The sequence below is a fragment of the Sturnira hondurensis genome, unplaced genomic scaffold (genome assembly GCF_014824575.4).
Source record: "Sturnira hondurensis isolate 20B ecotype Veracruz unplaced genomic scaffold, ASM1482457v3 Scaffold0002638, whole genome shotgun sequence".
NCBI classification, from domain to species: Eukaryota; Metazoa; Chordata; class Mammalia; order Chiroptera; family Phyllostomidae; genus Sturnira; species Sturnira hondurensis.
Genome location: NW_028075269.1, coordinates 10186576 through 10210223, shown reverse-complemented (window position 1 = coordinate 10210223; position 23648 = coordinate 10186576). Strand labels below are relative to the sequence as shown.

The window sequence follows — 23648 nt, the reverse complement described above, 5'->3', positions numbered from 1 at the left end:
ATGCTGAACACCAGAGGAATTCTGCTTGTGGCTGGAGTTGACCAAATCAGCCCCTCCCATGTTCCATGTCCTTGAAGTAAAAGAAGCCTGAACTCTGTACTTTCTGAAGATAGATTTGAGGATTAGGTCTCCTAGCTTCTTAGTTGGTATGTTCTGGATCAATAAACCTTCCCTTACACAGACTCTGATGTTTTGAGTTGGCACTTTCCAAGAGTAAGACACACGGACTTTGGACGGGAACACCACCCCTTCCCGTAAGCACACATCAGTCCTGGGCAAACCAGGCAGCTGGTCACCCTACCCAGGAACCGAGCAAAGGAGGGGAGAAAGTCCTCCAGGGCAGAGCCTACACTTACTCACCCTCCGAACCTAGCACGAGGGAGGCTCTCAAGAACTGAGTTGAGTGAGTAAGGAAAGAGGGAAATGAACAGTAAAAAGAAAAGGTGAGAATGATGGGTAATAACCCACAGCCTCCTGGAAAGCAGTGAGTGAATTTCCCTGCCTGTGTCCTTGTGTTAAAGACTCCCCTGGGTCCTACCAGGGCCAAGTGCCCTGTATGGGGGGAAAGAGCAAGAGAGAGGCTGAGGAGACAGGACTTGTGATCTGATCTTTTCCAGGTTAATCAAATAAACTTCAAGGAACCATCTTGCTATACAAAACTGATGCACCAAACCAAGTTATAACAATCTGGGGTCTTAGCCCAGAATTCTTCTCAAGAAGTTAAAACTATCTTTGAAGATTGAGACTCTATTGTTAAACACAGATGCTTCAACCGACTTCTCATCAGCCTCTTATTTTTACTTCATTTTGCTGGACAGCAGTGCCCTGGCTTTGATGCCTCTCAATGCTCTGCAGCAGGTGTCTTTAGGATGCAAAAGATTTCCAAGGAACAACTCTGAGAGTGGACATCTGTCCCTAGTGAAAACATCATCCTCCTCACGGCTATTTTTTTTTTAAGATTTTATTTATTTATTTATCTTTAGAGGGGAAGGAGAGAGGAAGAGAAACATTAATGTATGGTTGCCTTTCATGCATCCCCTGCTGGGAGTTGGCCTGCAGGGAACCAACCTGCAACCTAGGCATGTGCCCTGACTGGGAATCGAACCGTGATCCTCTGGGTCACAGGCCTGTGCTCAATCCACTGAGCTACACCAGCCAGGGCTCACAGCTATTTTTTTTAAGGCTAAGAACTTCCCTCCAGTAAAAAAAAACATGCCACTATTCAGAAGGCAACTGCCCCCTGCCCCCAGTTCAGCACCCTCTTTAGAGCCTCCTCTGGCTCAAAACATGGAACTCAGAGGCAAGGGGCAAAACCATAGACTGACAATGAACGTCATGAAAACAAATAATAAGGAACTTAGAGATAAGGCTATTTAGAGAAGTAGCAGCATCTGAGGCTAGAGAGCAGAAGCCCGAGTGCCGTCAAAAAGCAGAGGGGAATCTACACACCAAACCCGGTGTTGGCAGCCCAAATGGGGAAATCCCGCGGCAGTCACCTCCTCAACGGGCCACTGTGACTAGAAGTGCTCACTGTGAAAAGCACACGAAGAGAAAACTCTGCTCTGCGCAGAAGGGGAGGAAGTCTCGTCAGATAAAACTGCAAGGCGACATGGCTGCTACTGTCTAACCACGGTGAGGAGCAACAGGAGAGCCGTTCAGCAGCACACGCTGGAAACCCTGTGCACTGTGGATGGGATTGTGAAACGAGCAGCTATGTTGGAAAACAGTTTGGAAGTTCCTCAAAACGTTAAACTTTAATAGTCACCACCACATGACCCAGCAACTAATCCTAGGTGTATACCCAAGAGAATTGAAAATGTATGTTCCACACAAAAACTTGTGCACAAATGTTCAGAGCTGCGCAATCCACGATAGCCAAAAAGTGGAAACAGTCCAAATGTCCACCAACTGATAAGCGAAGACACAAAAAGTGGTATAGCCATACAGCCTTGAAACAAAAAGCTGACATACACCATAGCACAGATGACGACATTATGCTGAGTGTCTGACAATAAGCCAGACACAAAAGGACAAATACAATTTCGCTCACATGGGGTAGCTAGAGTAGCCAAAATCAGAGACACCAAGTAGCACGGTGGTTGGCGGGGGAGGAAGGGAAGGATGGGCACTGGGTAGAGGGCACAGAGTTCCGGTCTGTGAAGATGAAAGTTCTGCAGAGGAACAGTGGCGAGGGCCACACAACAGTGTGGACGTGCTTGACGCCACTGAACTGTACACTTAAAATGGATACATTTTCTAATGCGTATTTTACCCAGAAGGAAAATGCAACTTAAAAAAAAGGAATGACGTATTGACCGTACTGACACATGCCACGAGGCAGATGAACATAACTAAGGATACTTTGTGAAGAAACCCACACAAAGGCCAGTGCTGCACGGCTCTGTCTATTTAAAATGTCCAGGACGGGCACGTCCACAGAGAGCGGATCAGCGGTTGTCGGGGGCAGGGGATGGGAAGTGACTGCTTCTGGCACAGAGCTTCTTTCTGGGGCAATGAGAATGCTCTGAAATGAAACAGTGGTCATGGGCACATTACTCTGTGAATATGCCAGAAAACCACACTGTGTTGTATGATTTAAAAGGGGACATTTTGCAGTATAATGAATTATATCATAATAAAACTATTATTTTTTAGAAGATCGGGAGCTCACAAAGAAACAAGCAGTTAGACCACTCCGGGGCGCTCACCTCAGGGAATGGTCTCCGGAGGTGGTCCCATCTCAGAAGCTTCACATACGCATAATTCTGGATGGAAACGGGACTTGGCAGGAGACTGTCCCCGGAGCCAGCGGCCCCTTGCCCAGCTGGCAGGGCATTTTTATACTTCTGATTGGTAAGGTCCTCTGCAGCTTCTTCCAACCACTGGGTGACGAAGTCCAGGGAATCTGTGGAAAACAAGTCTGTGAACACTCCTATGACACTTGGGAGGGATCCTTCTTGGAATTACTTTAGCGGAAATAAGATCATCCTGTAGGTGTGGTACAGTATAGAGTATGGACTTTGGAATCAAATGAACCTGGTCCAAATCACGGTATCTCTAATTACCGGCAGAGTGATTTTAGGCAAATCACAATCTGTCTGAATTGTGACTCCTACCAGATTCCTAAAACAAAGAAATGCACGTCACACCAATCTGTTATGAGGATTAAATGAGATCATGAAGAAAGCACCCAGCCAGGACTTGCACCTACAGATGTTCAAAAGACCTTCACTCTCTTCCCTTCCACCCTGGCTTTTCCTCGTCCAGACCTTAGTCTCGCGTCAGTCTGCTTTGCTATCAGCCTTGCGGGAGGTGAGCTCTGTCGCCCTTTTGATGTGCATTACACAGCACGTGGAGCACTGTCAGGGGGACTGGCTGCCTTTCACCCACCATCACGCTCTCCTTACTTTTCTAAACTGAGTAATGCACCAGGGACCCTGAGCGACATGAGAAAGAAAATGAGGTTTCTGGGCATATTATCTGAGCAAAAAATTCCCCTGACGGGTCCTGGAATGTGTTGCAGCTCTGCCAGTTTGATCCACCTGGAAACCAGGGGGCAGTCAAGGTCATGGCTGGAGTTCACTGTTTGTTGCTGCAAGAGGACCCACCTCTGCTTCTGTCAACACAGTGAGTATACCGAGCTCTTGGTTCTGACCTTTGCTCTTCCTTTAGCCCTCTGCCAGCAGCATTCTCTGCAGCATTCTCGTTGTGAAACCCTGGTACTTATCACACTGTGAGTAATAAGGACTAGACTCTGGTCAGCTCGGGGACTATTGTAACGCTTCCACCCCAGCAGTGTGCCCTCCACTGGGACCCGCTACCGGCACGTGGTTCCCACACTAAAGCTCTTCAACCTGTCAAACTTCAACCCGAGTGTCCCCTGAGGGGTGGTACGACCCTGCTTGAGGAAGTGAGCTGTGTGGTCAATCAATTCTGGTCAAAAACCTCTCAAAATCTATGTCCACATCTGTAAAACGAGGTTAAAAACAGGGCCCGCCTCACAGGCTCAGTGTGTGAGGGTTATATATGTTAATGCACATAAATCCTTGGCACAAGCCTGGTACATAATGAACATCAGTCACTCTCCCTCCACCGCTGACATTCCCACTCGGCTCTTTCCTTCTCTTCTGGCCCTTGCACCGTCTCGAACTTCCGTCTCTGGGGCTGGGTGAGCAACTAACTGTCCAGGGCTGGACGAACTCTTCTGTTCAGACAACACAGCCTATGCCGAGACTGTCACCTTCATCTGATGATCAGCAGAGTTAGAGGTCAAAATGGGACGAGTCATATAAACTGGGCCTGAATATTGCAATTTACCCAATTTACAGCTGCCACTGCAGAGATCTAAGAAGCGTCCTAATAAATGCAATACAGTTTTGGATTTTACAGTCATCCATTTCCCTGCAGTTGTCTGAGAGGTTATAAAAATAAGACTTTTCCTGGGTCTGAAAATGGAAGATTTACAAATATAAAACAAAAGCAAAGTGAACTTTTAGAAGTGAATTCAGCCGTCACAAGAAGTCTGTCATGTTTTTAAAACCAAGGCCAAGCATACGATTTATCTCAAACTGGTGTATTCCTTAAAAACCTATTTAACACTTCTTCACTCCTTCAAATTTCTATTCTTATATCCTACTTATATTTCTCTTCCTTGTCAATTAAACTTTCTTTTCAAGTAATAATGTCTTGTGCTGTTCTGTCTTCAAATGAGACCATTCTCATACTAAATTTTAGTTTTGTTTTTGAAAACAATATTATTATGCAACAGACTATATATAGCAACTGAATGAAAAAACACAGACAAGAAAAGAGCACCACTAAACATTAACCGTACTTGGCTGCTTCTCCAAAAGCTCTTGAAACTTCTTCCTTTCATATTCAACTGACTGCTGCATGAGATGCGGCCTAATGCTACTGACAGCAAAGTTCGCCATGTCCACTTTCATTAGGTCTAACACAGAAAAAATTGCCCTAAAAAGAAAAAAGATAAAAGGATTTAGAACTTGACACTTGTAAACATTGTTTTTACAAAAAGAGGTAAGTTGATCTGAGACAGTCTTTTCATCTCAGAAAAGGTGGCAAGAAAAAGCTAGAAAAATCATGAGAAAGTAGATTAAGAAAAACAAATTAAAAAAAACACACACAAGCTTAAATAATAGTTTGAAAAGGCTGCAAATTTTTAAGCTGCTTTCTGTCTCCACCCCTTTATCCCTTGCCCCCAAGCAAATACAGTTCCCCCCATGGCCTGTCTAGACCAGAACGCATTCCTTGGCATTGGGTCAGCCCTCAAGGCAGCCACAGAGGAAGAAGGAGCCCAAGACTCGAGGTTAAGGGCAAAGAGCTCACCACCTGGAAGCTACACATAGGTTAATTCATTTTGCTGACAAAGAAAGAAAAGTAACTCTCCTTTCTCCTCCCCTCTTACCCCAGTCTCTTTAGTTACAGGGCATGCTTTATATTCTAGTTCTGGCGGCATCACTGCTGTTTCATTCTCTGAATGTACCTAATGAGCAGCCTTGACTTAGTCATACCATTTTAAGAACTTATTTTTTGGAAATAACCTAAGATACAGATACAAATTTCCTGTAGAAAGATGTTCATTGCATGGTTAAATCATAAATAATTATACATAACTAACTGTCCATTTTGCAAAAAAGGTTTTATATGAAAAGAATATTTTGTAGCCATTGAAAATGCATACGGGAGTATTTTAAATAAGTTGTTTATAAAAGGGCAATGCAAGACATCCTTGTGGTATTGAAATTGTTCAGTATCTCTTTTTTTTCTCATTTTTCTAATCCTTACCCGAAGATATATTATTCATTGATTTTATAGAGAGAGAGAGAGGGAGGGGAGGGGAGGAGAGAAAAAGAGAGAAACATTGGGGTGAGAAAGAAATATTGTTCAGCTGCCTCTTGTATGCACTGTGACCTGGGATCAAACCCACAACCTAGGCATGTGCCTAGGGATTGAACCCACAACCTTCTGGTGTGCGGGATGGTGCTCCAATCAACTGAGCCATCTGGCAAGGGCAAAACTGTTCAGTACCTTGAATTTGACGGCAAATACACAAACTTACACAGGTTTTTATACGATAAAAATCATATTAAAAAAGACCTATATTTTGTCTCCAAGAGACCCACCTCAGAATGAAAGATACACACAGACTAAAAGTAAAGAGATGTAAAAAGATACTTCATGCAAATGGGAATGAAAAAAATTTGGGAAGCAATACTTACATCTGACAAAATAAGAGTTTAAAATCAAGGCTATTGTGCCCTGGCTGGTGTAGCTCAGTGGATTGAGTGCAGGCCTGAGAACCACACGATCGCGGTTCGATTCCCAGTCAGGGCACATGCCTGGGTTGCAGGCCAGTTCCCAGCAGGGGACTCACGAGAGGCAACCATACATTGATCTTTCTCACCTCTCCTTCCCTTCCTCTCTAAAGATAAATAAGTAAAATATTTTTAAAAAAAGATTTAAAAAAAATCAAGGCTATTGTAAGAGACAAAGAAGGACACTACGTAATGATAAAAGGAACAATCCAACAATGGGATATAACCCTAGTAAACGTTTACGCACCCAACATAGGAGCACCTAAACATGTGAAGCAAATTCTGATGGACATAAAGGGAGAGATGGACAGAAATACAGTCATACGTACTAGGGGATTTTTAACACCCCATTGACTTCAATGGCTAGATCTTCCAGACAGAAAATCAACAAGTAGACAGTGGCTTTAAATGACACACTACATCAAATGGATTTAATTGATATCTCCAGAGCATTTTATGCCAAAGCTGCAGAATATACATTCTTTTCAAGTGTGCATGAAATGTTTTCTAGGACAGACCACATGTTAGGACACAAAACAAGTCTCAATAAATTTAAGAAGACTGAAATCATATTAAGCATCTTCTCTGACCATAGTGCTATGAACTAGAAATCAGTCACAAGAAGAAAACTGAAAAACACACAAAGACATGGAAGCTAGATAACATGTTATTAAACAATTAATGGATCAGTAAGGAGAACAAGGAAGAAATCAAAAGATACCCTGAAGGAAGTGAAAATGAGAACACAACAATCCAAAATCTGTGGGACACTGGGAGAGTAATGCTAAGGGGGAAATTCAGAGCATTACAGACCTATCTCAAGAAACAAGAAAAAGCTCAAATAATCTAACTTTACCCTTAAAGGAACTTGAAAAAGAATGACAAAGTCTAAAGTGAGCAGAAGGAAGGAAATAATAAAGATCAGAGCAGAAATAAATGAAATAGAGTCTAAAAAATACAAAAGATCAAAGAATACAAGAACTAGTTCTTTGAAAAGACAGACAAGATTGAGAAGCCTCTAATCAGGCTCATCAAGAAAAAAAAGAGAGGATCCAAATAAATAAAATCAGAAATGAAAGAGGAAAAATAACAACTGACACCGAAGAAATACCAAGGAAAATATCATGAACAACTATATGCCAACAAATTGGACAACGTGGAAAAAATGGATACATTCCCAGAGACATGCAATCTTTCAAAATAAATCAAGAAGAATCAGAGAATCTGAAAAGACAGATCACACCCAGTGAAACTGAAGCAGTAATCAGAAAACTTCTAACAAACAAAAGCCCTGGGTCTGAGAGCTTCACCAGGTTGCTACAATATTTGCAAATCAACAAATGTGATACACTACATGAACAAAATGAAGGATAAAAACCACATGTCATATTAACAGATGCAGAAAAACCTGAATAGTAACAGTGATCGTGAGAAAAGACAACAATACTGGAGGAATTGTGCTAATATCAAACTGTACTACAAGCCCATAGTAATCAAAACAGCATGGTACTGGCATAAAAACACACACATAGATCAGTGGAACAGAACAGGGAGCCCGGAAACAAACCCATGCCTTTATGGTCAATTAAATTTTTTTAAATTTTATTTATTTATCTTCAGAGGGAAAAGGAAGGAGAGAGAAGGAGAGAAATATCAATGTATGGTTGCCTCTCATGAGTACCCTGCTGGGAACTGGTCTGCAACCCAGGCATGTGCCCTGACTGGGAATCGAACCTTGATCGTCTGGTTCGCAGCCCTGAGCTCAATCCACTGAGCTACACCAGCCAGGTTATGGTCAATTAATATTTGACAAAGGAAGCAAGCCTATGCTATGGGCTAAAAATGATTTATTCAATAAATGCTGTTGGGAAAATTGGACAGATATGTGGATAAAAATGAAACTAGACTTCTTTCTGATGCCACACACAAGAATACATTAAAAAATGGATCAAAGACTTAAATTTTAGACTCAAAACCATAAAAATCCTAGAAGAAAACAGAGGCAGTAAAACCTTGACATTGCTCATAGCAATATTTTTTCAGATCTATCTACTTGGCAAGGGAAACAAAAGAAAACAAACAAATGGGACTACATTAAACTAAAAAGGTTTTGCACAGCAAAGGAAATCATCAACAAAAAAACAAGACAACCCACTGAATGGGAGAAATATTTGCTGATATATCTGATAAGGGTTAATATCCAAAATTTATAAAAAATTTAAAAAACAGAACACCAACCCCTCCAATCTAATTATAAAATGGGCAAAGGATCTAAATACACACTTCTCCAAAGAGGACATACAGATGGCCAAAAAACACATAAAAAGATGCTCAACATCACTAATCATCAGAGAAATGCAAATTAAAACCACATGAGCCCTGGCTGGTGTGGCTTAGTGGACTGAGCACCAGCCTGCAAACCTAAAGGTCACTGGTTTGATTCCTAGTTAGGGCACATGCCTTGGTTGCAAGCCAGGTCCCCAGCTGGAGGTGTGTGAGAGGCAACCGATCGCTTTACCTCTTGCAAATTGCCGTTTCTCTCCCTCCCTCCCTCCCTTCCCTCTCTTCTAAAATAAATAAATAAATAAATAAATATTTTTAAAAAATAAAGCCACAATGAGATATCACCTCACACCTGTCAGAAAGCCTATCATCAATAAATCAACAAACAAGTCCTAGTAAGGATGTGGAGAAAGGAGAATCCTTTTGCACTGTTGGTGGGATTGCAGACTGGTGCAGCCATTGTGGAAATCAGTATGGAATGTCCTCAAAAAATTAAAAAGGGAACTGCCTTATGACCCAGCAATTTCACTTCTGGGAATTTATCTGAAGAGGCTGGAAACATTAATTTGTAAGAATATCAGTACCCCTATGTCCATTTCAGTGTTATTTACAATAGCCTATATTTGGAAGCAGCCCAAGTGTCCATCACTAGGTGAGTGGATAAAACAACTATGGTACATTTACACAGTGGAATTCTACTTGGCTATCAAAAAAAAAAAGAAAATTTTACCTTTGTGATAGCATGAATGGATCCGGAGAACATTACACTAAGTGAAATAAACCAGTCAGAGAAAGACAAATACCCTATGATTTCATTCACATGTAGAATCTAGTGAACAAACTGAACTAACAAGCAAAATGAGACAGACTCGTAGAGAGCAGGCTGACAGCTCTGGGAGCGGGGTGAGGGGTGGAAGGACTGAGCAAAAAAGAAAAAGGGCTCATGGACAGGGATGATAGGGTGGGGATTGTGGTGGGGGGCCAAAGGGGGTGAGTGGAGGTGGAAAAGAGTATAAGGGGATAAATAGTAATAGAAAAAATACAATAAAATGGTTTTAAAAAATTCTCAGACAGCATGCCAATTCTTTGCCCATATTAGGTAAAATCATATAAATTTTATCATAATTATATATATACTTAAATATAAACATGCAAAAGACAGATCAAAGTTAATATGGGCATATGTTAGTTATTAGGATTATATTAATGTTAAATTTATTGAATGTCTTGTTTGTACATTGATTATGTAGGAGAACATCTACATTTTTAGGAGATACTTGCTGAAATATTTAAGGACGAAATGTCACGTTTGCTGTTAACCCTCATAACATTCTGGAGAAAAAAAATATACACACATGCATACATAATACATACTTACATATATATAAAAGAAAGCAAACTGACAAAACATTAAAAACTGGTGGACGTACATTAAGGATATATGAGTATGAATTATATTGCTTTGGTGACTCTTCTGCAGGTTTGAAATTTTTCAAAAAAATATTAATGATAAATAACTAAAATATATATATATATATCAACATAATAACAATGATTATGCCTTTTGGTGGTAAAATTGTGGGTGAATTTTTTTCCTTCTTTCTACCTTTTCTATATTTTATAAAGTTTGCTTTTTAATTTTTTTAAATGCACGAGTATCTATACTTAAGTTTAAGCTTGAAACTATACTGTGCATTAGTTACACTTAATGTGATTCATGCAATTCTCATACCTGAAAAGGGGCACTATTTCCTTAATGTCCTTTAGTTTCCTAACTTCCTCATCTCGAGCAGGTGCACACAGTGTCCCCATCATACCAATAACAAATTCCGCCAGCTTGGAAATGTCTAGGGCCCCATTCTCCGCCTCCTGCTTTATCAGATCCAGATCCAAGACTTCTGTAATCTGGTTTCTCAGTCTAGTGTGACCAGGCAGCAAGAAAGATAAGAGAGTCTGCAAAAGAGCACAGCCAAGTTTAATCAGTTTCTTAGTTGGATATTTTTGATTTTATATAGAGAGAAATTTACATCTACCCAAATGAGGACTTACAAATTATTACTATAGTATTGCATATTTTAACCTCTTATTCAACAAACATGTCTACAAATCATTTAGACTATCTAAATTTTCATTTAAGCCCTACGTAGCAATCAAATGGATACAACGTGACTAAAAGTGAGAGAAGTAAAGCACATTAATTAACATGAGCCTGTGTACCACCCACAGATGCCGATTTCCACGGAGACATCTTTTCTCTGATACTACTGCTAAAGGTACGGCAAAAACAGCCTGTCTTCCACTTGGTGCCTTCTCTATTCCACAGGCTGATCACTTCCTGGCCACCAAAAAAGGAATGTGTCCATACCTATCAAAAATTTTATAAATCACTTATATTTCATAAAATAAAATATCTTCTTTAGGTAATTCTATTTTTTAAAATACTAACTTTTTCTTTGTCTACAAAGGAATGCCTCACATTATCATAGCTTGTTTGAAATTTTAAAAAGGGCATTAAGCCAAAAGTACTCTCGATCCACATTTTGGCAAGTAATTTAACTTGATCCTCCGATTTCTTTAGTCTTCTGGCCCAGTAACACAGAGAGGTTGACTATTCCTAATACCAGAAGAGCACCACAATGTGTTCTTCGCATTACCTCTTTGATCTCTCCAACAAGTTTAATGGCATGGTCATATGTTGGGGGGTCTTCACTTAGCTGGACACTCAAGCAATCCCAAAAGGCTTTATGTACAATCTCCTTTACTCTCTTCTCCAAACTGAAGGCAAAAAAAAAAGCAAAAATGAAATATTTGAGCCTCAAATCACTTTTTTAAAATTAAAAACAGCTTTCTTGAACTATGATTTACATATTGTAAAACTCCTTGTTTTAAGCATAATGTTAAAAGATCTTTAGTAAATTTATCAAGTTATGCAACCATCACCACAATCCAACTTCAAAACAGTCCTGTCATTCCTCTTGTGCCCAAACTGTACACCAAGTTCCCAAGATGTCATTCTCTGAATACAAGCCATCGTGCCTGGCCATCTCACTCCCTACCCTCGACCCAGCTGAATACAGCACATTTCTGGAAACCCAGAAGGCACCAGCCAAGCCACTGGCCATAAGACTCCAGCTTAAAAGGGAGCACCTACTTCAGTACAACTCCAGACACTGCGCCCATCAAAAATCCTGCTTTGACTCACTGGACCTATACAAGGTCAGCACCTGCCTATTCCAATTTCAGACCCATTCCTAAGACTTCCCTCTGAGGAGCTGTGATTGGAATTGGGCCCCTCTTCTTCTGGCAATAGGTTTTCAAACCTGACAGAGATATGGAAGAAAAATGAATCCAGGAAGAAAAACTGTACTGAACATTTAACATCTCATATTAAGTCTGGCAATGATGACAGTATATCATTTTTAAAAAATTAAAAAGGCCCCTTGTGCCCAGTCACTGCCAAGTTCTAGCCCCAACCCCAGGAAATTATTAATCTACAGTCTGTCTCTATAGAGTTCCCTTTTCTGGGTGTTCCATGTAAATGAAATTGTAGAGTATATGGACTATGGCTTTGGATTCTTCTACTCGGCAAAATACTTTCAAGCATCTCACCCATGTAAATGTATCAGTGCCTTGATCCTTTTTATGACTGACTACACTCCATTGTATGAACATACTGTGTCTTATGCATCTATTCTCATGTTGGTGGACATTTGGACTATATTTACTTTTTGGCTATTATCAAATCACTTGCAAAAACACAAATTCTATGGGCTTAGGCTGAGATATTTTCAAAATAATGTGGTTAAAGGAAAGAGTTACCAGATATTCTTAAATAAATCACATACCTTATTTTTAGTTAGTGACTTATTTCAGTAAGTACTTCACTGGAAAGAATAACTTCCAACAAATCTGACAGATGGCATTAGTCCAATTAATAGCATCTAATAGTACCATATGAGAAAAAGAACACTGGAAAGTTGAGAGCTGTTAATTTTTACTTTCCTGATACCATCAAGTTTCCTAAGGTTTGTATGATTAAGTACTTTAAGATAACAATTCAGCCCTGGCTGGTGTGGCTCAGTGGATTGAGCACAGTCCTGTGAAGCAAAGGGTCACTGGTTCGATTCCATCAGGGCACATGCCTGGGTTGTGGGCCAGGTCCCCAGTACGGGACACATGAGAGGCAACCACACATTGATGTTTCTCTCCCACTCTTTCTTCTTTCCTTCCCCTCTCTCTAAAAATAAGTAAATAAAATATTTAAAAAAAAGAAAGACTTTCCACTGGGGGGGGAAAAGATAACAATTCAGCATGTATATAGGTGAAAAGAATCCTATTTCCTAAAAAAATCCTGTTCCCATGTGATATATGAGACAACTACTTAATGATGTACCAAACTGTAACACCTTATTAAAACAAGTAATTATACCATGAGAGCAAAATAAGTGATTCTTCATGACCAATGAGAAAAAGTACGACCTTTGCAGAACACATAAGAAGTGTCTGTAAAGTCACATTCGGAAGCCTATCGTGGGGGACACTAGAGCTCGCCAACTCAGCAGCCATCCCTCCTTTCTGAAGAGAACACCCATGTCTTCCATGGCACTTTCACAATCACAATGGGCAATGTTTTTTCTTCCTTGTGACAATGCACTTTAAAAGGCGCACCTTGCAGCCAACAGAGAGTCAGACTCAGTATGACATTTGCCAGGTGCTTGGGATACAGAGAGTAATGCACAGTCCTCGTCTGTGTAGGGTTCACACCCTGGTAAGGAACACAAGGAAACCAACAACTACAGCACAATGTGATAGTTACAAGGAATGAATGAAACAATGCAATGAAAACACATATGAGGCAGCAAAGTTCTACAGAAAAGGGAGAAGCTAACATGAAAGATTCCCACACTTTTTGTTTACATTTTGAAGAATTAGTGGTCCTTCGATCCACTTTCAAACTCTGGTATAGGAATATTCTTTAGCAACAACATACTAAGGAGAGCTGTATTTGAATATGGTGACATCAAATGAAGAAAACATTTCCAGAACTGGGAAATGACAGTATTCTCAGTAACCATCTTACCTGTCTTCTGGCAATTCAACAGGTTTAATCCGGAAGTCTCCATTTACTACAATTTCATGGGCTAGGACCATGTTAGTGACTCCTTTTGCTGTCTCTAGAAGTTCTTCTACCGTCACAAAACGAGGAGCACTGGCTGTAACAAAAACCCAGTGTAAGAGGCTTGCTTCCCTAGATTACAATTTCTATTAAAATTGGAAGAAAGTGGTTCTGGTACCAGCTAATAATTTTGGTTATGCCTCTATTTATGAAAATATTCTAACAATTTCAAGCAATAAACCTATATTATTTTTTTCTTTTAATCTAGAGTCCTAAAAGCAGAAATCACTCATAATACTCAAATCATGTCTTTGCCCTGACGGGTGTAGCTCAAATGGTTGGCCGTTGTCCCTCAAAGCAAAGGTCACCAGTTCCATCCCCAATTGCCCGGGTTGTAAGTCCGGTCCCAGCACATGCGAGAGGCAACCGATTGATGTTTCTCTCACACACTGATGTTTCTCTCCCTCTCTTTCTCCCCCCTCTCCCCTCTCTCTAACAATAAATAAATAAAGTCTTATTAAATTTTTTTTCTAAGACTAGTCAATGGAAAATGATTACAATAAACTGAGACTTAGAAAAACTTTTACAGACTACCAACTCCCCAATAAGCCGAGAGTTTACTTTCTAATCCCTCTGCCTTCTATCCATCCTAAATGATGAAAGGGAAACACCAGATTTAAGGTTTCCTGTTTTGCTCCCATGAGCAGTTGACATTCTGCTCCACCACTAACACAGGGCTATGAATGAGTCTCCCCAAATTAAAACAGCAGTGAGTACTCTGGGGTGCCCGGGACTGTTCACACAAAGCTAAAACTACCGCCCTGTACAGACACCAAGAAGGAATGTGAGTTCTCAAGCTGACCAACGAGGAAATCACAGGGTGTGTGCCACAGTGCTTTGAAGAATGCAGGTTTGTTGTATGAAAACCTTGAGACTTCCCTGATTTCTCCCTTTCCACTGCCCTGCTATCCAAGTCCTGCAGATTTCACGTCTGTATCAACTGCTGTAATAGCCTCACAATTGGTCTCCGTACCTTTCTCTCCTTTGAAGAAGCTTGAGATTTATCTTCCAGAAAGAAAATTCTCATACGAATCTCCCCAGGTGATCTGAGCCAAGGAACATTGGGTATTTCCTATTCTTCAAATGTGTTTGATAAATACATGTATTTTTTTGGTATATCAGTAAAGCTGTTTTTAAAATAAAGTCCATGATAAATAAAGTTCTTTAGCCTGAAACAGAATTGGGGGTAGGGAATGCTTGTGAAAACAGACTGCTGGGCTCCCCTCTCAGCATTTCTGATTTAGCAGGTCTGGCATGAGGCCAGAGATTCTGCATTTCTCACAGAAAGTATGAAATTTCTGATGGTCACAGAAATCATACTTTGAAAAGCACTGGCCTAGAAGAGGACAATATTAATTTTAAGTCATATGATAGGATCTGGGCTTAAACTGAGATAATGTCACTGGTTTGCACAGAGTTTAAGAGTCACAAAAGCCTTAGGTTAGTGAAAAGTAATTTTCCTTCCTCTTTCATTTTTTTTCTTTTCCTTATCAAAAAAAAGGGGAACTAAATCTAAGAGCTGGTCATATCCTGTCTGGTAAAAATTTTTATTTGGTCACATAAGGGGAAGTTGAAGAAAAGCAACAAAATTCTAAGCATTTCCATAAAATATTAATAAAAATAATAAACTAAAATTCCTTCATAAATATTGGAAAAATATAATATGTATCCAAAATCAAAGCCAGGACAGAAATTCAAGAAGTCAAGTTCTGCAAAATTGATCTACTGATTAAGTGCAGTTCAAGTCAAAATCCCAGTAAGATTTTGTTAAAATTGCCAAACTGATTCTAAAAGTTATATAAAAATGCACCAGACCTACAAAAGCTAATACTACTTTAAGAAAAAAAAAAAAGGAATTAAGCTGGAGGACTCACACTAACTGATTTCAATACCACTATAAAGCTACAATGATCAATACACTGTGTTCCTGGAACAAGGATAAATACGTAGATCAATTGAAGAGAGCAAAAGATCCAGAAACAGATTGACACACACACACATATATAAGTATACATGTGGTTAATAAGGCAAAATTAGTTTTTTAAAGTCGAATGGTGCTGGGACAATTAGAAAGCAATATATAAAAAAGGACTCTTAGCCTTTTCTCACATGATAAATAAAAACTAATGCAAAATGGGCCACAGACCTAAATATAAGAGCTAACACTATAAAACTTCTAGGAGAAAACATAGGAAAAATTCTTAGGTAGGACACAAAAAGCTCAAAATATAAGAGGAAAAAACTGGTAAACTAAACTTTATCAAAATTCAAAACTTGTGTTCTGTCACTTTATTAAGAAATGAAATGGCATGCCACAGATAGGAAGAAATATTTACAAATGATCTGCTAAAGGACTTACAGTGATAATACAAAAAGAAGTCTTACGGCTCAAAGATATAGTAAAAGACAAATAAGAAATGGTCAGAAGATCTGAACAGACATTTCTCCAGAGCAGATACACAAATGGCCAGTAGGTTCATGAAAAGATGCTCAACAGTGTGAGACAACAGAAAATATACGTGTCAGTGTCTACCCCTTGGTTCCTGACACAAATCTCTTGTAGTTTCTTAAATGCTAAGAACACTAGGAGCATCTCTTGTTCCCATGAGATCACTCCGAGTGGGCCCCTGGATAGCCCCTGGATACGGGCTAGTCATCAGAAAGCGAGCCACAACTGGCCGTTTGGAATTTCAGCCCCAGCCCTCACCCTCCAGAGAGGGGAGAGGTGTTGGAAATGGAGCTAATAACTGATCACAGCCTTCACAAAATGCCAATAATATGGGTTTCAGAGAGCTTCCAGTTTGGCCAACACATTCACATGGGGAGGGTGATACGCCCCAACTCCAGGGGTCGGAAGCTCCTGAGCTTGGGAGCCTGCCAGACCTCACCCTATACATCTCTCCATCACGTTGTTTATCTGCATCCTTCATCATATCCCTGAATAAACTAGTAGACATAGTACCTTCCTGAGTTCTGTGAGATGCTTAAATTAAGCAAATTAACTGGATCCAAGGAGTGGCAGCTGGAACCTCCAACCTACAGCAGGTTGGTCAGAAGCACAGGTGACAACCTGGGTTTGCAACTGGCATCTGAAGGTGGGGGGCAGCCTTGTGGGACTGAGGCCTTAACATAAGAGATCTGATGCTGTCTCCAGGTACACAGTGGCAGAATTTAATTGCACTGTAGGATACCCAGCTGGCATCACTGAGAACTGCTTGATGGGGAAATAAAACCCCAGACATTTAGTGATCAAAAGTTAAGTGTTCCGTGTGAGTAGTAAAGGTAACACACAGAAGAAAAACACAAGAGGATGGACTTTGTTTCCATACAGGTAGAAAACCATAGTTTTTTTCTTTTTTAATCAGGAAATGCAAATTAAAAGCACACCGAGATACGACTACACACCTGCTAGAATGGCCAACACTAAAGAGACTGATCATACCAAGTATCAAATAGATGTGGAGCGTCTGGAACTCTCTCATACATAAGCAGTGGGGATACAAATGATATAGTCACTTTGGAAGACAGTCTCTTGGTTTTTTATAAAGTAAACCATACACTTTGCACACGACCCAGCAACACCACTCCTAGGTCTTCAACCAAGAAAATTGAAAACATATGGTCATGTGAGGACTTGTACTCAAATGTTAGTAGCAGCTTTATTCATAACAGTCAAAATCTAGAACTATTCAAATGTCTGTCAACTGAAGAATGGATAAACCAAGTGTACTTGTAACCATACAAAGCATTACTACTCAGCAACAAAAAAATGAACAAACTACTGATACGTGCAAAGACGTGGTTGGATCATAAAAGCATTATCCCAAGTGAAAGAGTCAGATACAAAAGACTACATACAGTATTATTCCATTTACACGGAATTATAAAATGGGCAAAATTACAGTGACAGAAAGCAGATCAGTGGTTGCCAAAGGATGGTGGAAGGAGGGGATGATTTACTGACATGGGGCACAAGAAAATTTGGGGGGGCGATGGAAACATTCTAACAGCACATGACTGTGATGGCGGTCAGTGACACAACTGTAAATGTACTGGTCAAAACTCATCAAACTGCACACTTAAAATTGGTAAATTTTATTATATATAGATTATACCTCACACTAGCTGGGTGGCTCAGTTGCTTGGAACATCTTCCCATACACCAAAAAGTTACAGGTTCAATCCCTGGTCAGGGCACATACTCAGGTTGCGGGTTTGATCAGGTTGGGGTGCATACAGGAGGCAAGCAATCAATGTTTCTCTCTCACATCAAACAATTTCTCTCTCCCCCTCCTGACCTCCCTCCCTAAATACAATAAACATATCCTCGGGTAAGGATTAAAAAAATTATGCTTCTGGATTTTGAAGTTGATTAAAAATTTGAACGCACTCAGTAGTGATTTACTATATATACAATAACTATTAAATTTCTTCAAGCTAGTATTTTGTTACCATTTATCAGAAAATGAAATTTCCACTGTGGTAATCAATATCAAACATCAGGAGTTATCAAACTCTGAGTTCTTAATCTCTGAAAAAGAAATTCAGAGATTGTCACCAGGGCTTCCAATTTTTGTTTTAACCTCGGTTTTGAAAAAATCTCCAAATGTTGGATCATCTCAAATTTACAAAATAACAGAAACACACCAACTCCTCTGAGTAATAAAACCGAGGTCCACTAATGGTTGCTATAATAATGCTGTAACTTTTGTCTTGGCCACTGACACACCATCCAGACTGAGAAAGACCTGGAAACTTCAGGGCCACATGAGCCAGGACCACATGAGCCACAGCCTCACTGGCCAGCACCGGAAGCCCCTGGGAGGCTGAGATAATGCTGGTGGCACGCATCATGACAGGATCAACTTTAACAAATATCACGCAGGTTACTTTGGGAGGCATTACCACCTAAAGAGGAACCAGAGCTTTTGCCCAACTGTCAAACTTGATAAACTGTGGACCTTGGTCAGTGAGCAGACACAGGTAAATGCTGCCCCAAAACAAGACCGCAGCCGCTGCTATCATCATTGTGGTGTGATCAGGCTACTACAAAGTTCCGGGGAAGAAAAAGCTCCCAAAGCAGCCTGTCAACATGAAGGCCAAATTCTTCAGCAGAAGAGCTGAAGAGAAAGTTAAGGGTGGCCTTGACTGTTGTGGTTCACTGGGATGGGTGTCCTCCTGCAATCAAAGGGTTGTTGGTTGGCTTCCTGGTCAGTGCACACACCTGGGTTGCAGGTTCAGGCCCTGGTTCTGGCACCTAAGAGAGGCAACCAATCGATGTTTCTCTCTCACATCAATGTTTCTTTCCCTCTCTTCCTTCCTTCCTCCCCCCTCTCTAAAAATAAAATCATTTAAAAAGAAAATATTTTTTTAGATTTTACATAACAATTATATAAAGATTTTACATAAAATCTTTAAAAAAGAAAACAGAAAATTAAGGGTGATGGGGAGTCCTGTGTCAAGGTACCTTAAAGCCAAATGAATGAAGTTCATTAAGTGCTCATACGTGTGTCCCCCCCGCAACACCCAAAGAAGAATACTATGTTGATTAATAAATTACCTGCGTAAGGACTTTGATAATTTTAAAAGTACACCTCAAACACAAAAATGTCTGTACTTCTTCCAGAAATGAAGAATTACTAATCATCTATACTTTAGAGAGATAATATCAGCACTGACATTCTTAGACTATGACATTTCCTCTTAAAACTTTCATTTTTTGGACTCACTTCAAAAAGCTTAAGTATTCTTAATAAAAGACATGAGTTGGGGCAACTGCTTGGAATCCATGCAGAAATTGCCACCCTTTCATCTAGGAGACCTGCTCCCTGCCAGGAATCTGAAGTGACTTTACCACGTATGTTCAGCAATCTGAATCCCCTCAACCTGTGGGAACTCAGCCCTCAGGCAATGAACTTAGGGTGTGGTGAAGTCACTCCCATTCAAACCCCCCCCTTTATTTTAAAACCTGTGCAAGCACAGTCCTGGCTGGAACCTGCCTCAGACTTTTCAAACACTCTTAATTAAAGCCGCAAATGTACTCCACCCTCCCATTTCTTTTTTTTTAAGTTTATTTTTATTGTATTTTTTCCCCATTTATCCCCCTTATACCCTCTCCCACCTCCATTTCTCAGAGCACTTCAGAGAAACTGGAATGTTATTGAAGCTGGAAGAAGATATGAACATTCTGGACATTATTCTAAAATTTTAATTTCTCATGCAATTGAAAACCCACAAGTTGAGAAGTTGTTGCTATTCTTAAATGCTCATTATTGGCAATGAACACTTAACCATTTTATTAGAACCTAGCTCAGGGCCACATGTACAGGAAGCCTAATAAAATATCATCTGAAAATAAGATAGTATCCCTTCTAACTGAAGTCAAATTTGCTTACAATGAGGTCTTTGTACTCTTCGGGTGCTAGGAGAGCCCGACTTTATTTTTTCCTGTAAAGCTTCATCAGAGCCTTCTGCAGCATCTTCAAGGCCTTGCTCAGAATCATTTGATTTTGATTTTCCTGCTTCATTCACATTGGATTTGTCAAAGTTTTCAGACATTCTCAATTAAGTTTATTCACTTTCCTAAAAAAGAAAAAAAAATGAACCTAAGAAAGAAAAAAATTGAACCAAAATGTTCTAGCTGTCAGTAGCCAGCAGAGTGACTTGAAGAAAATCAGTAATTTCTTTGGGTTTCAGCTTTCTCATTTGTAAATTAGATAGGCTTGCTAAGATCTCATCCAACTATAACAGTCTGCTTCAATGATTAAACAGATACCTGTAAAATGACACTTGTTATTTATCAAATTTATGGACCTGTATCTCAGATAGAGAGTAACAAGTTTGAATATCTGTCTCACTCCTAAGTACCATGTCACAAGAACACAGGGCTTTAAATTGCTGGAAGATAACACTATAAAGTACCTGCTTATATTTGAATTCAAAGGCTGGTTCAATTTTTAAATTCTTTACTTTCATTCCTGAGTGCTCATAGGAAAACTTTGTAAATAATGCTTTTAATCAGGCTTCCAAGTGAATACAGTGAGCTGAGGAGTTGATTTCCTGATCTCATTCTGCGAATAAGACACCTGGCGATGACAGATAGAAGGTAGAATTTTATGAAGCATTTAAAAAGAATGTGTGGGGCAAATAGTTTTATTAACTCCTTGCCAGTCAGCAGAAAAAGGTGGTGAGTAAAGCAGGAAGTTGGAAATAACCATAATATATGTGGTTGGGTGGGGCTTTAATTTTTTCAGTTGCTCATCAGAACAGAAATAACATGCCAGTTTGGGTCAATAAATAAAGGCCTGGAATAGTAATCTCTTATTTACTGTATAAGTTTTTTTCAAGTTGTTCCCACCCTTGCCTAGGCCCCCCCTAGTTTTAGGGTTCTCTATGCCCAAAGTGTTTCCAATTAAGGGAAAAGAAAGATATAATGTTCCTGAATTTACAAGACTGAAAAAATTAGTATTTGTGCTCTTAGCACTTGAAGATCACAAAATGTTTTAATAAACTAATTAGATTTTATTACACACCTGGAAGGTAATCCAGGGATCTAAAACAATGTCCAGTGCTTTGGGAAGGTTTGGCAGACCCTTTTCTGTACATTAGAGAGGAATCCCTTGATGCAATTATCTGAAATTTTAGATAATTCCATTAAATAGAATAAAGCTACTGGAATTTACATTTTCAGGCCTGTATTACTGATATGAAGATTGCTTTAAAGCAGTTCCCCTTTAACTTCCAACATCTCACTCCAGACACCCATCTCCTTTCTGTCCTAGATCCTATTTGCCTCTGGAAATGCTCCAAGAGCCAAATGATAACAGTACCAGCACATCCTATCCGAAAGGACGCACAAGACGCTTCTAATTTTATCCTCTTCACATGCTGGGAATGAGCTCAGAAAGGATGAAGTAATTCATTCTGTGCAGCAAAGAGGAAAGGCAGGCTTCCCAGGTCTCTAATACTCAGCTAAGTAAACTAACCCATCCTTTTAACATAGACTCAAGTCCAAGCTCCTCCCAGGACACTTCCCCATCCTACCCAGTATTTGCACCTTTCTCTGAACTCCTGTAGGACTGGTTACTAGACATCTGGCATTCATCATTGCCTTAAATCCAATTCAAAATACCCTTATGAAATAGTAATAGAAAGAAGAAAAGGCATGGTCTAGAGAGGGAGACCAACATTTTTACAAGGCAACACAGGGAAACTTAAGCCTTAATAGCATTATGAAATCACTAAGGAAATATAGCAGAGGGAGAGACTAATTCTGCCTGGAAGAGGTTGGAATAGCCTTCCCAGAAAAGGGGATATTTGAGCTGAACTTTTTGAAAAGAGCAGGATTTCATCCAATTAAAAAAATTGTCTGGAAGGGGAGAGGCGGTGAAAATGGGGGCATTTCACTCAAAGAGCACAGGCGAGGCACGAAAACGAGCAGAAGAACAAGTGGCAGATGCTGAAGATGAAAAGATGGGTTGGGGCCAGATTGTAAACTAGCTAATTTTTATTTAAAACAAAACAAAACAAAACAAAACTCTTCACCTAGATTTTTAACATCTTAAGGGCCAAGACCAACCACATTCCCCCCACAGGCTCCATACCTGTAAGAATATCCCCCAGATACCTACTTAGGATGCTGACAGCTGTGTCATCTCTGTGATGTCGGTGTATTTGGGAGGTATCTGGGAGGGACGGGCGTTGGTCCCAGACAAGCACGGGTTCCAACCTTGGCTCTACTAGCTGGGAACTTCAGGTTCCTCATCTGTAAGATGCAGCTAACCTGCACCTCTTCGGTGTGGGGGGAGTTTAAACGACAGAGCGTGCATAACAACAGACGGCACACAACTGGTACTTATAGTTACAGGGCGATAGGATGCATTTAATTACTTACAGCGTGCTCATTCATTCAACCATCACCAACTCCTGCTATGCCTAAAAAGGGAATCGAGGGTAGGAGGATTCCCGCACTTGCCGTGAACAAGTCTATCTGAGCTTCACGCCGGGCCCAAGCGGGACACTAGGGACTCCGCAGCAGAAAGGGCCTTTCAGCAAAATAAAGGGGCTCCGTCCACCGACGCTGGGATCACTTCCTCCGGAGCTCAGCGCTCTTCATTGCCAGCATCCAGATGCCGTTGTAAACAACTGTTTGGGCAGGCGAGGGAGTGGCCCCGCCGGGTGCCGGCGGCGGACGCCGGGTGCGCCGGGAGGACGGCCTCGAGGGGTGGGACCAAAGTTGCGCTAAACCCGCCCGCCGTACCTGCCTCTTCCACCGCTCCACTCGACATCACCGGGGCCACACGCCACGGGAGGAGAGGGCCGAGAACTGCGTGCGATTTCCACCTCGTGCTTCCAGCCTCCGAGCCCGCTGCCCTCACCTGCCTCGAGTCGGCATTCACCCTGCTGCTGCCGGGGCGGGGAGTGAGGAGGGGCGGCGCCTCGGTGGCGGCGGCAGCGGCGGGGAGCGATGCAGGGCAAGCGGGCGGTTCGCCTTCTGCCCCGCAGGGGCCGCGTCGTCCCTCGCCCGCTGCCGGCCCTACCCCGGACCAGGCTCGGGTGGGTAGCAGCCGGCGGGGTCGCTCCTCAGCGACGGGAAGGGGAGGCAGTTGTTAACCGGCAGGTGCAAGCCCCCTGTTGGGGAAGCGCCGTGATTCGGTAGGCAAAAACGGGAGGCGGGGCTCCAGCTGGGAGGCGCCATGTTTCCGGAAAGGCAGGCCTTGCGGGAGGGGGAGGAAGGAGCGTGAGGTGGAGGAAGTGCAACGTGGGGCAAGTGAGGGAAAAGGACAGGCTTCTTCTCCGGAACCGGGTTCAAAGCCTTCCCGCCCAGGTTTTCAAATTTCAGTGTTACTTCATGT

At 41.1% G+C, this 23648-nt stretch overlaps 1 protein-coding gene across 7 annotated transcripts in view; it reads right to left on the bottom strand.

The window, feature by feature from the left end:
• Positions 1–23408, bottom strand: part of TCP11L1 (t-complex 11 like 1) — a 29139-nt gene extending 5731 nt beyond the window's left edge. The window contains exons 1-8 of one of the 7 annotated variants that reach the window (XM_037040465.1): positions 22688–23400; positions 21327–21426; positions 20190–20376; positions 13699–13831; positions 11273–11393; positions 10351–10571; positions 4835–4971; positions 2709–2905 (exon numbers count right to left, since the gene is read on the bottom strand). In XM_037040465.1, the coding sequence (XP_036896360.1) occupies positions 2709–2905; positions 4835–4971; positions 10351–10571; positions 11273–11393; positions 13699–13831; positions 20190–20352 (972 nt within the window). In that variant the 5' untranslated portion in view covers positions 20353–20376; positions 21327–21426; positions 22688–23400. Of the gene's footprint in view, positions 1–2708; positions 2906–4834; positions 4972–10350; positions 10572–11272; positions 11394–13698; positions 13832–14767; positions 14834–20189; positions 20377–20715; positions 21166–21326; positions 21427–22687 lie in introns of those variants that run through there. The other 6 variants (XM_037040467.1, XM_037040471.1, XM_037040468.1 and 3 more) reach the window with 6 other exon arrangements.
• Positions 23409–23648: the final 240 nt, after the last annotated feature.